Source organism: Anser brachyrhynchus (genome assembly GCF_964034855.1).
Source record: "Anser brachyrhynchus genome assembly, chromosome: 1".
NCBI classification, from domain to species: Eukaryota; Metazoa; Chordata; class Aves; order Anseriformes; family Anatidae; genus Anser; species Anser brachyrhynchus.
Window position 1 is genome coordinate 17,175,865 of NC_137694.1, and position 14,102 is coordinate 17,189,966.

The 14,102-nt window shown below is 37.4% G+C and overlaps 1 protein-coding gene across 1 annotated transcript in view; it reads left to right on the forward strand.

Annotated features, from left to right (window-relative positions):
* The window catches only part of TBC1D22A (TBC1 domain family member 22A), a 174,574-nt gene that overhangs the window by 61,422 nt on the left and 99,050 nt on the right, over nucleotides 1-14,102 (forward strand). The window contains exon 9 of the mRNA XM_080602568.1: nucleotides 2,119-2,228. Within this exon, the coding sequence (XP_080458694.1) occupies nucleotides 2,119-2,228 (110 nt within the window). The remainder of the gene's footprint in view (nucleotides 1-2,118; nucleotides 2,229-14,102) is intronic.

Sequence of the window (14,102 nt, forward strand, 5' to 3'; positions counted from 1 at the left end):
ATTTGTGTGTGTGTTTTGTTTGTTTTTAATCTAAGGGCAGAGCATGTCGGAGGGAGATAGGTAGACATTTAATATTAATTTTGCACAGGTTCACATGAAACTTGACTTCTTAAATTGAATGTCTTATGGGTATTCTGAGTTACAGAGGACTTGCTAAAGGACATTTTGACACTGATGATAATTTGCAAGGGACCTTTCCCTTGTCTCATTTTTGAGCTGCAGAACTGGCATTTTTATTTGGATTAATTTTGTCAAATGTACATCACCTTAGTTACTCGTCTGATCTGAATTAGTTTTCTTTACATATAATCTTTTTTCTTCCTGCTCATCTGTTTGCCTTCTTGTTATCTCCGTTGCACTTTTGAGCATCTCTACCTGAAAAAAACCTTCTGGCTTTTGTAATACTCCAGACTTTTCTTTTAACATATTTTTCTGAAGGGTTTGGATTGAAATAAACACGAGTCTGTCTTCAGTGAAGGGAACCTAGTAAAGAAGGGGATAGGAACTGAGGAGAAAGATGTCAAAGGGATTGTTACCTCCCAGGTACAGACAGTGTTGATCCCGTTCTCCCAAAGAATTGTCAGAATTTGCTTTCTTTTGCTGGGAGGAAGATGATGATTTGTGGGGCTTTTGCCCTTCTTTTTCTGAGAATATGCTGCTAAAGTGGGGTAAGGAGTTTCTTCCTCGTGAAAGGATCTGTTATTAAAAAGCTTGATATTGAGTCTGCTACTTGGTCTTCGCTGTTTTGGAAGTCCCTGTTATATCTGAGTTTATTACATAGGAATCTTAGATGCGTTGGGTACTTGTTTGTTGGTCTTCTGTTGCAGTCTGGGTTTTTAAAACTGTACTGCAATGCAAAGGTGGCATTCCTTTAATAGCCAGTAACTGACCACTGGTGCCTTGTTCATAGTCCTGGTACCTCTGGGATCATCATGTGCTTTTATTTATGGGGTCCCTGCTATAATCCTTTTTTCCACTCAGCAGGTTTTCCAATATCTTAACTAATATTTTGTTAGCACAACCTAATCTCCTCATCCTATAGCTATTAACATTTCATATTCCAAAAACAATGATCCCTCAGGCAGTGCACACCAGAATGCATTGGTAACGCCTTGCTTCTGATAATCTATGAGTAGTGATAAAATCACTTGTATGTTAGAATGCTCATGGCTATCGCCAATTGAATAGTAAGTGCTTTAAGTTTGCGTAATCAAATGTGATAACCTAAAGATGTCCATAGGCTTCTGTAACAACGTACTGCAGAGATTTGAGATAGAGAATAGAGGAGTTGTAAGGAAATACATATTCTTGGTTCTCTTAGTGCTTATCCTTTCCTGTCTTGCAATTGTGTAAAGGAAGTAATTCCTTCTTTAGTATATCATACTCTTTATTAATTCAGATGCCATGTTTTAAAATCAAGTGATCTGGCCTAAGTGGTAAAACTCAGATTCATTGCAATTAGAGATTATTTTTAAAAAAATATTATTTTGTTGTGATAACAGAGTCAATTTCTATGAGTTAGACAGCCTTGAGGGTTCTGTGCTTATCCAGTATTGAGAATCTTTTTTTGGAGGGAAAAAATAGTCTGTTTCCTTTGGTCTGATTTCCTTCAGATTCCAAATGCTTACCTGGAAACAAACAAATGATCCTTGAAAAGCTATAGTCAGCTTTTAAATCATTTTGCTGGCTTTCTATAAGGTTTATTTTGGGGGTTTCTTCTGTGAAAGCATGCAACATATTTTACTGTGTATGATGCAAACGTAGATGTTCTGCTGAGATTGTTCATACATAGCATGAGGGCTTCTGATAATCCTCTTTCAGGTGTAAAGTGTCTAGAATGAAGCAATTTATTATATATTAATTCTGGTTAACCAGGCATGGTTTGAGATTTTCACAGTCTGCAAGAAATTAAGTATTCATTAACATTTAAAGCCATTAGATGACACAGTTGAGCAATAAATTATTCATTTATTCACTGTTTAAGTAAATGTGCGTTGAAGTTTCTGACTAGAAGATAAGTGGTGCTTGTCTTTGTTTTCAGTTATTTTCCTCATCCTTGCTTTATTTATTCTGTGCACTTCATTGACTTGTCTTTTTCTCTCTCTTTTCCTGAAACAGAAGAAGAAGAAGTGGAAAATTTTGATGTTTCCAGTCTGCCTGAAGAAGTGCTGCAGAACATAGAAGCTGACAGTTATTGGTGCATGAGCAAGTTGCTTGATGGCATTCAGGTAAATTGATTTTTCCTGTCTGTAAGTAGTGGAGATAACTGATTAATGTCATGGCTTTGAACTACTTGAAGGTTGTTGAGAAAGAATATTTCTATGAAAAACAGGGGAGAAGTACATTTTCCCATTGGAGAAATCTGCTGCAAGTTTGGCATAGTATTAGAAAAGAAGATGTTGCTCAACAGTTTTATTCATCAAAACGTCTACATGTTTCATTGCAGTATGATGTGCTAGATCAGAGTCAAAATCTCCAGTTCTAGAGGCATGTTACACAGCTCAGTCACCAATTGTGGAGAATATTTACGTAAGTCTCCAACTAAAATAGTCCCACTTAGGTTCTGAAAAGCTGGTTTCTATATTTAATCATTTTCAAGTGATAGATACAGCGACCTTTTAACAACTGCCGTCTTGTTAGTTTCTGAAATTATCTTCATATTTTTAAAACATCTGTTTGAGTCTTGATACTTCTGCTACTTCACTGAGTGTTGTCTGATTTTTTTTTTGACATGGGGAAGCTGTAACTGTGGACGCAATTTTTTAAGTGCTACAAGTAACAGAGTGGAGAATTTGTGTCTATGTACTAGTTGGTACATAAGTTCGCAAAGATTAGAAGGATCTACAAGTAATAGTAGATATGCAGCTGAACATCTTGTATTTAAGTGAAGGACGATTCAGTACAATCTAGCATAGATTAAATGGTAGTCCAAACATCTGTATTTGATATTTAACATTTTGAAACACTTTATGCTGCAGTGTTGATGCATGGTAAAGTAGATCCTTCAGACTTCACAAAGAAGTTACCTGAATTAAGTTTTATAGGCTTTTTGTTGCTATAGGCATCAAAAATAGTATGTATCTAATACCTGTTTTTCAGAGCTGTCTCATTTGAGATGAACGTTTTGAATCTTACTGAAAAGTAAACATAATCTGACTTTTGAAAGTCAGAATATATGCAAGAAAATAATCAGCGTGACTTTCTGGATTGTGATGGGACCAAAGTCAACCTTTGATAGAGATGTGAAAGTTTCTGAAAGGTGTTGATTTCTCTTTTGCACTGGCAACAAAGAATGTTAACAATGTTCAGTAGGCAGATGGTTGCAGTCAGGGTTCATTTGCTGTTTTCAGTGAGCTGATTAGAAAATAAATTACGGTTACAACTATTTAGCACATTGCAGCTTCTTCTTTTCTTTTTTTAAGTGATATTCATACCATCTCTTTCTGATTATTCCCTGCTTTCAAATGAGCTACTCATATAATGTGGAAGATCTTTGCTTTGAAATTGTTTCAGTATTATTCTGGTGACAATAGAAATTGTTACAGGGATAGCAAAACTCTGGTTAATTTATTCTTAACATTTTCTTAAACGATGAGGTAATGGAAAAGTGCTTCTACAGTACTTAATGGATTCAGTCCTTTTGGTAGGGCCCATGTGATTTTCTTATTTTTTTAAATGCTTTAGTCAAGTGTTTGAAAATTTAAGTGTTTATTTCTCCAAGTGGTTTTAATGTAGTGAAGACTATGGAGGTTGAATTTGTGTGTGTGGAAAGTGACTACCTCCAATCATTAGTAAATCGTCATGAAATGTGAGTAACAATAAAAATTCATATGAAATGAAGCTGTAGTTATTAGTGAAGCTAAATTCATGTTACCCAGGTTCTTTATTTTGATAGCATTTTTTTTTCGTAGATATTTCTTTCATTGTAGAGTGCTTTGATGTATTCTTGCTTGTCATGTATGTTTTAATGTGAATGTTTCATTGGCTAAGGTATCTTGTGAAATTAAACTCTTAGTGAAATTTGTTTTTGTTATGATATTGAGTTGAGAAACAGAAGACTTAAACTTCCTTGAGGGTATCTTAAATGTATTTCTCCTGGTTAAAGGTCAAGTGAATGCTAGCTCAATTTTATGTGGAGCATCATTGAAAAACATATTCCTTTTGTCATATTGATCCCTGTAAAAGATGCTGCTCAAAACAGCATTTCAAAATATTTGACCACATATCAAACTAAAAGTCAGAACTTGAAATCTTCTTGAAGAAAGACGAGTAAAGAAATGGAAACCCTCTCCAACATATTCTACAATTTTTCCTGTTTCTGAAACATCTTCTGTTGTAGGGCTGCTGCTTTGCTTTTCTTCTAGAAAAAGAAATTCAGAGATGACATCATTTCTCCTTAAAACTCTGTTTTCATACAAAAACATCAAGGACTGATAAACAAATTATTGAAAATAATTGTAATGGAATTAAACTGCACTGATAAAAATTTAAGCTCTTACATTAATGGAATGATTATCAATTGGATGTATTCAAAGATGCACTCATCTATCAAAAGCAGGCTTGAAAGATTATGGTAGTGGTGTGACTAATGATGTTACAGTTAATTCACTGCATCTGCGGAGTGCTGCTGAAATGAAAGATTTTGCTTCTTTTTTTTTTTCCTCGCATTCTACTCTTTTGTTTCCTTCTGTGTTGACACCATTTTGCTGGTCAAATGGAGGGGTCATGGTGCAGAATGAGTTGGTTGGGAGAACTAAGCCAAGTAGAAGTGAGCATGTTAAGGGGAAGGGAGTAAAAAAAAAAAAGGAGGGAAAAGACTGTTTTACTGAGCTGACTTGCATTCTGGATATTGCAAGATCCATTAATTGGAAGGAGTCAAGGACTGTGTGGGTATGGGGTCGGTGGGACCACCCTTATCAAGGCAATCTGGAATCATTAAATTTAGCATTAAACCATGCCCAGAGTTCATAAACTGATTCATATCAAACTATAATAAACCTGTGCACCTTCCTGCACCTGATTTCCAGTCTGATCGCTTGCCGAGGGCTATTGTGAGCTGATTCACAGAGCTGAACCACACAACTAAACAAAAAAGCACTGGTTAGTTCAAGGGCTGAATACCTTGAACTAGTACCATAGCAAAGACGTGAGTAGAACTGCACAGTAGGGCCAAGGCAGGCTCACGGCAGCTGAGGTGTGGATTTACTTTAAATGCTGTAGATTCTCAATTTGTCAAGCATGCTGCCAATATACAGTAACCTAGAACATCCTCTGTAGGTCTCTCTGCTACTCAGTAAAGCTGTTGCTGATTGTTTCTTGGAAATAGTCATTAAAATTGTTCTGACTCCTCCCTTAGTATTTTTCCATGTGATCTACTATGCACAATAGAATATCTTTACAGTCAACCAGCAAAAACCGCTTCTCTCTCACAAAGCCGTAACAAAGACAAAAACAGACATAAAAAAACAAGGGGAATCCTAAACAAGCTCAGTGCTAATATTTCTTGTTTTCTGTGAAAATATATCGCAAGAGGCACATGTGGCTACTTACATTTTGTCTGAGATGCCTGAATAAATGGTGCAAGAATTTTAGAGAAGAGGAATGTGTGATGTTGTGATGATAACTGCAATCTAAGAATCTGTGTAGAATCGCCATAATATACTGATGAATATAGGCTTTCCATTTGATGTTGGCCTACCGGGACTGGATAAGTTTAAAGGCTATATACTGTGATAACTATTAGGGTCCAGTTGTCAGTACCTTTCTTGCAAGTTTGTCCTTCCTGAGCATAAGAGAATAACGGAAATATGTATGTATTTGTAGTCCTTTGCTATTTTTAATAGAAAACTCATTTATTTTTTTCATCCCATCCAGACAGTGTCATTTTCTTGATTCCAGAAGTGTGAAGGCTGTTATTAAGAAATATGTATTCCTAGGTGTAGTTTTGCTACTGATAATATCTACGACTTCTCCTTTCCTCACTCATCTCCCTACCCCTTTTCTTCTAATGTGACTGTATTTAAAATATAACAGCACGTATTTGAACCACAGGGACCTGAGGAATAAGCAACAGTGTGGGCATTGAGCAGCATGATAGTTGCTTTGTGACATTCTTGCAGTTCTTAGTCTAAAGAAGACATAAAAAAATTTGGTCAAATCATCTGTTGTTTTAGCAGATTAAGTCAAGATGCTTTGTTTTTTCAGGGGTGTCTGTGCATGTGTCTTCAGCTCCAGGCAGAAATAATATTTCTCATTTTTCTTTTGCAGAACTTTTTCAGCAGTTAATGTTTGATATTGCACAGTAGTTTAATCTATTTTGAGTTCTCAAATTACTTTGCATCTTCTTTCTTAGTTTGTTCTGTCTAGTTACAGTCTCCTAAGTGGCTACGCATATATCAGGCTAGCACTTATCAGGCTAGAAAACATACTTGATTGAAAAATGTTTTAAATAGGATTACTGGAGTTTTTTAAATAAAAATTTGTCTTTCTGTTATGTTTGTTAATCTGTTAATCACTAGCTTCTTATAGTGTCTCACAGCGGTCAATTTTGGATGACTGTATGCAGTAATGGGTTTCTTCTTCAGTGTTTCATGGCTATGTGCTACGTTTTTTTTCTTTAACTGTTCTGCCAGAAGGATTACAACTCCCTGCAGCTTTCCATATTTATTTCAGGAAAACAAATGACAACTTCCAAAATCATGAGCTCATAGGATAATTGAGATAGGAAGGGGCCTCTGGAGGTCATCTAGTCCAATGTCCTGCTCAAAAGAGGTTCAGCTCTGAGATGGGGTTGCTAAGGGCTTTGTCCAGTTGGTCTTGAAGACATTCAAGGATGGAGACTGTACAATCCCCTTGTGGGGGTAACCTGTTCCAGTGCTTGTCTTGTCCTCTTGTTGAAGTTTCTCCCTACAGTGAGGTGGAACATTTCTTGTTTCAACTTATGCTGCTTGTCTCTCATCTTCCTGATACACGCTGCTATTAGAAAACTAAGCTCTGTCATCTTGATAACATAGGTTTTAGCAGGCTGCTGTTATGTACCTCTGAAACCTTCTCCAGGACTCTAGTTTCGTCAGCCTCTCGTAGGGAATGCACTTGATCCCGACCAGCACCTTGGCGGACCTCTGCCCTTGCTCCAGTCTGTTGATGGTTTTCTTGCATTGGGGTCCCTAAAACTGGAAGTGGTATTCTAGATGTGGTCTTGGAATAAAAAAAATTGTTTTACAGTGAAGTTTTTTTTTTTTTTTTTTTTTTTTTTTTTAATGTTTAAAAAGTGATGGAGTAGTTTGCTCAGAGAATTTGTAAAGTTTTCGTCCTTGGATATCAAAACTGAACTGCTTGTGGCCTAACCAGTTTGTTCCAGGTGATTCTGCTTTGAGCAGTGGTTTGACTAGATGGTCTGCAGAGGTTCCTGCCCAACTCCACAGTAAGTGCTCAGTGGGAATGATCACTTCCCTTGATCTACTGGTCTCTGTTGCCAGGGCACACTTCTGGCTCATGCTGAATGTGTCTGCCAAGGCTTCCAGGTCCTTTTCACAGAAATTGTTGCCAGCCAGGTTGTCTCCAGCCTGTATTCTTTTAAGATACTCTAATACTGATTTATAAAAATGAATTTTTGAGAGTGTGCATGGCCACGTGCAAAATATGTCTAAAAAAATCACACTTGATAATTTTTAACACATTATTTGAGACTTTCACATTTGTGATCTATAATTAATGTATGTAACAATATTTTGGTAGGAACATTCATATTGCAAGTAATGTGTTTGTAGTTTTTTCTACCTGTTTAATTACCCAAACTACTTAGTCTTGCATTTCTAGTTGAAGAATCAAAAGGTAAAAGTGTTTGGGGTGTCAGTCCACCCAGCTTATGATAAAGCCAGTCTTCTTTAGAACACTTCTAAACTGTAGGTGATGTGTGAGTACTTCTACATTTTCCTCTGTAGGAATAATGGCTGTGGACATGAGAAAACTAGAACTTATTCCACAAGTATTATTTCCTGTCAATTATGTAGACATTCCATTCCATCTGTCTTAATTAGCTTTTTTTCATTATTATGTCATCTCTTATAACACTTTCCTCAACAGAGTCCCATTAACATTCAAGTAAAAAGTTCACACTGATCTGTGCCACCTGAAAACGTAATATTCATGTATAAAATTGAGTATAGTTCTTCATTTTATGTTCAAGTGTAATGGTAATAAAATAACCAAAGGGGAAATATATCCATTGCATAATGACCTAGCCATATGTATTAAAAATAGCAATAAAATTTTAATATCATTATTTATCAGGGCCTGGAAATTTTTAGAATAAAGGGGAAATAATTCATTTCCAGGGACCGTACTGTACTGAGGTGTATATTAGCTATCTCTGTGGCTGATTAAATAGTAAGATTTATAGTCTGCCGGGGGTTCCTGGAGAGTTGTCTCTTGCTTCTGAGTTATGGAAAGTTGTTGCTAACCTGTGCCTCAGGTCTGAGCTATAAATGGATGGATGGAGTTCTGTTTGGAAAATCTTTCAAAGGTCTGTGGGAACTGATACTTATCTTAAGATATCTCAGCTCAGGAAGTTGAGAAGTTCATACAGAAATAACTAGTACAAGTACTTCTGAAAATTCCTCACAGGGCCTTTCAAAGGGCTATTTTTAAGAAAAAGAGGTCAATGATAGCTTTCTTTCTTTTCATTAAACTCTTGCAAGACAAGTGTCTTGATCATGTCTGCATTTCATTGAAGTAGCTAGGCATTCATAGCTGAACTAGTTTTAGCTAGCCAGTTTATGGTTGTGATAAATTGTAGATGTTTTGTCTGCAGATGTGGGGCTTATTAGCCAAGATATACATATATACGGAATATGCATGCAAGTGTCAACATTTACCTCTTATCTCTCTCATTATACAATCATAGAATCATCAAGGTTGGAAAGCCCTCCAAGATCACCTGGTCCAACCATCCCCGTACCACTGATATCACCCACTAAACCCTGTCCCTAGGCACCACGTCCAACCTCTCCTTGAACACCCCCAGGGACGGTGACTCCACCACCTCCCTGGGCAACCTGTCCCAGTGCCTGACTGCTCTTTCTGAGAAGAAATGTCTCCTCATTTCCAGCCTGAACCTCCCCTGGCACAACCTGAGGCCATTCCCTCTAGTCCTGTCAGTAGTTGTCTGTGAGAAGAGGCCAACCCCCAGCTCCCCACACCTTCCTTTCAGGTAGCTGTAGAGAGCAATAAGGTCTCCCCTGAGCCTCCTCTTCTCCAGACACAACAACCCCAGCTCCCTCAGCCGCTCCTCACAGGACTTGTGCTCCAGACCCCTCACCAGCTTCGTAGCCCTTCTCTGGACTCGCTCCAGAGCCTCGATGTCCTTCTTGTAGTGAGGGGCCCAAAACTGAACACAGTACTCAAGGTGCGGCCTCAACAGAGCTGAGTACAGGGGGATGATCAGCGCCCTGGTGGACCTTGTGTGTATTGCATGTGTGCTTTCATGCACCAGTCAAGTTTCTGTATCACAGGTACCACAGGGTCTACCTGCGAGCACCAAATGATAGCTCGTCTAGGATTTCTGGGTATGCTTCAGCCCAATGTACCATTTAGCTTAGGTAAATTAAGAAGGCACTCTTCCTTCCCACCTTCCTCAGCTGAACGTGGCACCCCAAATACGGTGTCTTCAGGGAAACTGTGGGCATTGGTGGGCCAGTCTTCCAAGCCACCTCCACTAAGAGAGTGTCTACGCACATTGTATAGCTGATATTGAAAGACAGTACTGCAGTCATGCTCCAGTTCCTGTTGAAACAGATCCTGATGACAGCAGAAATGCAAGTTCTAGAAATGTGGGAGTCCTGTCAAGAATGCTAGCAGTTGTTATTTCTGTATGTAGCTCTCCTAACGTTTGAGCTGCATATTCATCTACATATTTGTTCCTGCAGTTACTAGCACTGTAACTCCATCTGTGAGACAGAACTTCTATATGGTAATAGCTGTTTAGTAATTTCCAGAAATTTAGATTGTTCATTTTATGACAGCGCCTTGTCCAAGTTGTATCCTGAGAATGACAAAACATAGTCTTATTTTCTTCTCTTTAAACTGTGACTAGTTTAAAGAAAAAGGAAAAGAAAAAGGTTGGGAATGGATTGTTTCATCAGAACTGTGCTTTAAATTACTTACAGAAGTAACAACTTTTTATTTTAGAATAAAAATTCAAGTTGAGTTGTAAAATTTTATGAATGATAATACATAAAATTATAGGGATGGCTTCTGATGACTGCAGATAGACTGCTCTGTCTTGCTGACAGCGAGTTTATTATTGAGTGAAGGCTGCTGTTCTGATGGATATATGATACTTTGGGATTTCTCTTACTCTTTTCAATATCAGAAGCTTCCATAAGGCTGTTTCTTACTGTGAACAATTTAAAATTAAAATCTTTTCAACTTTAGGTATTAATAGTGAATGTATAAACATGAGACGTTTTGTGAGAAGCAGGTTTGGCAATCAAGGAGAGCATTTGGGCCTATTCAGGATTATAACGTAGCTTTTCTTCTAATGAGAAGTGGACAGCCTTAGCATTTGTAGTAATTGCTTATCAAATAATGTCCCTAACTGATATTTCTCTTTGTTTATCTGTGTGTCATATGTGAGACTAAATTCTTCTGTGTAAGTATGGTCACAACAGGAGCTTCTATTTAGGGTATTTTCTGTATTCATACTCAGATGTCTGCTTCTATTTTTCTTATGTAATCTGTTAGAGTAAATGTTGTTTTAAACTTAAAATGAAGGAGACAATTTTAAGTAGAACAAGAGTCTAGAAATTTTTCTATAAGCAGCTTTAACCTTTCTCAATTCAAGACAGTGTTCTTACAGAGCATACACGTAAATTACTCTTAAGGATGAATAGCATTAAGGGCAGGCTTAGAATCATAGAATCATTCAAGTAAATAAAGACTTTTTCTGAGGGAAAAACATATACAATATAGTGCTGTTTTGTTACTCTTCCTTTTCCAAAGGAACTTCAGATCTTCAAAGTCCTGTTTGAAACGCCTCTTCATAGAAGTCTTTGAAGGCTTTATTAGTACCTGAAGGAAAAAAATACATTTTATTGAACAATGTAACCATCCCAGGAAGTTAATAAACCAATTTATGCAATAAAGGTGTTGTAACTACTCACTGTTGGAATGTAATTAACATAATCGTTTTGTTAGTCCCATTATTGTGATGTAACACTAATTGAAGCATGTCTGCTATTGTCTGTTCAACAGTTGGAATAGTTAAAATGTAAAAAAGCATAACTGCTGTAATCTTCCTATTTGGGTCTGGGTAGATTTAATCTGAGTAGCCAAGGACTGTATCTTGGTTATTGGTGATCTGACCTCAGACAGATTATTTACCCAGCAGTGTGCCCAGGTGGCCAAGAAGGCCAACGGCATCCTGGCTTGTACCAGGAATAGTGTAGCCAGCAGGACCAGGGAGGTGATCGTCCCCTTTATTCTGCTCTGGTGAGGCCACACCTTAAGTACTGTGTTCAGTTTTGGGCCCATCACTACAAGAAAGACATCGAGGCCCTGGAACTTGTTCAGAGAAGGGCAACAAAACTGGTGAGGATCTGGAGCACAAGTCTCATGAGGAGCAGCTGAGGGAGCTGGGACTGTTTGGTCTGGAGAAGAGGAGGCTCAGGGGAGACCTACAAAAATGTTAAATAATACCATTCCCAATACTGACCCCTAAGGAACACCAGTCATTACTGGACTCAACCTGTACTTTGAGCTATTGACCACTACTCTTTGAGTGCAACCATCCAGCCAATTCCCTATCCACTGAGTGGTCTATCTGTCATATCTGTGCATCTCCAATTTGGAGACATGGATGTTGTGTGGGACAGAAGTCTCTAAAATGATGAGCTGCATGAAGAAGGTGAATAGGAAGTCATTGCTTTCCATCTCTTCTGATGCAAGACCTAGATAGCATCTGATAAAGCTGCTAAGGCTTCAAATACAGAGTGGTTAAGGGAGCTACTTTTCAAAGGATGGAAAACATTTTACATGGATATAAAACCTGAACTGTTTGAAGTTTGGTTGATGAAAAGCATTTAAATAACTTCAGTTACAAAGATACCACCTAGAGTTAGGGAAGTCTCAGTGCTACAAACTGGAAACTTTGAAAACATGCTGCAAATATATCACTGCAGGCTTACCTTGCTTGTATCCTTACCCTGTCTTGTAGTCCTCTACTGCTGACTGCTCTTAAAACCGGGTGGGGGGAACTTCTGGCCCAGCAGACAAATATGTTAGGTTTATAATAAGCCAGTTAGGAGTTTGAGTAAAGAGAAATGGAGGGCATCAGTAGGATTTATCCCAAGGACTAATGTTTTTTTTTTCACTACAGCTTTCTTCAGAAGTTTTTATGGAGCCTTTTTCTCTTTGGAAGCCAATAATGCAGTTTTCTAGCCTGTCACTGAGTACTATTTTCAGAAAGAGAACAAATCTGCATGTAATTGGTTCTGAATACTTATGTATAACACATTGTTCTCTATGTTTTATACAAAATACCCTGTGCTGTCACTATGCTTTAGAATAAAAATCTGCTACATAAAATTTACAGCATTAGCTTTTGGAATTGTAAGCATCCATGTTCATGATTTCTAGCTCTTATCCACATTTGAACTATTGTCTGGCCTACACCAGAACCCAAAAACATACTCTGAGCACTTCTTTTACTACTACTTTAACAGTCCCTGTAGTTTATAACACTTATGTAAAATTGAGGTTTGATTACATAGTCCAGTAAAAGCAAGCTCGAGCAGGTAGGGCCAGATGGCTTCCAGAGGTACCTTCCAACTTCAGCCATTCCACGAAAAGGTTAGGCCTCTGATTATGAAACTAGGGATACTTTTATAACACAGCCTGGGAATCAGTACCTGCTTTTAAAAAGGTGTTGCATTTTCCATCATCTTATGTAGGAAAAATAAGATATTTTTCTGGTTGGAAGCTGGGACTACAACACTTTGTAGAATTCATTTGTACTGTGTAGGAAATTAAGCTTTCAGAAGTCAGGCTTAATAATTACAAAGGTTGAAAGATATTATATTTTACAGGGAGCTTTTTGGAGTAATTGTGGAACACGCTATGGAATTTGTGCAGACTGTATGCTCCAGCCCACTTGTGTGTTTGCTCTTGTGCATGCGTACTCTTTTTCTCCTGAATTATGTTTACTGAATTTACATCGTAATTTCCAGGTTTGAGAAGCATTTAAAAGCTCTGATAAGAATGATAAAACTTTATTGGAAACAAATAAACAACACATGAAGACTTTGTGTCAAAACTTTCCATTTGCTTTTGTAAATGGTTCTGATGGTTTTATAGATCCGTGCTGGCAAACAGCTTGTTTCACCTGAAAAGATGAGAAACACTGTGCCTATATTTGTGCTTGGCTGCAGTCAGTGTTATCAACTTATTGACTTTTTTTCCCCCCCAATTTGGCTTGCATTCTTAAGTGATGATGTAAGAGGTTGTTTGCTTTCCCTCTTCAGCTTTCCTCGTCTTTTAAAATTATTCAGTCATCATCTATGTAAGGCAAATGATGTGGACTTTGTTTAGCTAAGTCTTATAAAGGCTGAGTTTTCAAAATAGAGAGTATTCTTGTTAATGATAACTGTAGTGAAGGTACATGCGATGTATTACGTAGTGCATAAAGTTACATCCAGAGGGCATCAATTTCCCAAGGTTCTTAGCTTAGAGAGTTGCAAACACATTTCATTTTTTGACCCTGGGAATGGAATGGAATAGTGCAATTGGAAGGGACCTTCAAAGATCATCCAGTCCAACTACTTGACCACTTCAGGGCTAACAAAAAGTCAAAGCAAATTAATGAGGGTGTTCCTCTTAAACCATTTTATTTATTTATTTATTTATTTATTTTAAAAATTTATGATGTGTAGATAAGAAATTTTGTTCTTTGAAATTTGAAAATATTTCCAAAGGATTGAGTAGGAAAAGTGATATGGTATGTTTTTGTGTGCATATGTGCCAGTACATAATGTGTGTGTATATATATGTTTAGATATCACATATTGAAGGACATATTTAATATTTGTATATATTATATTTATACA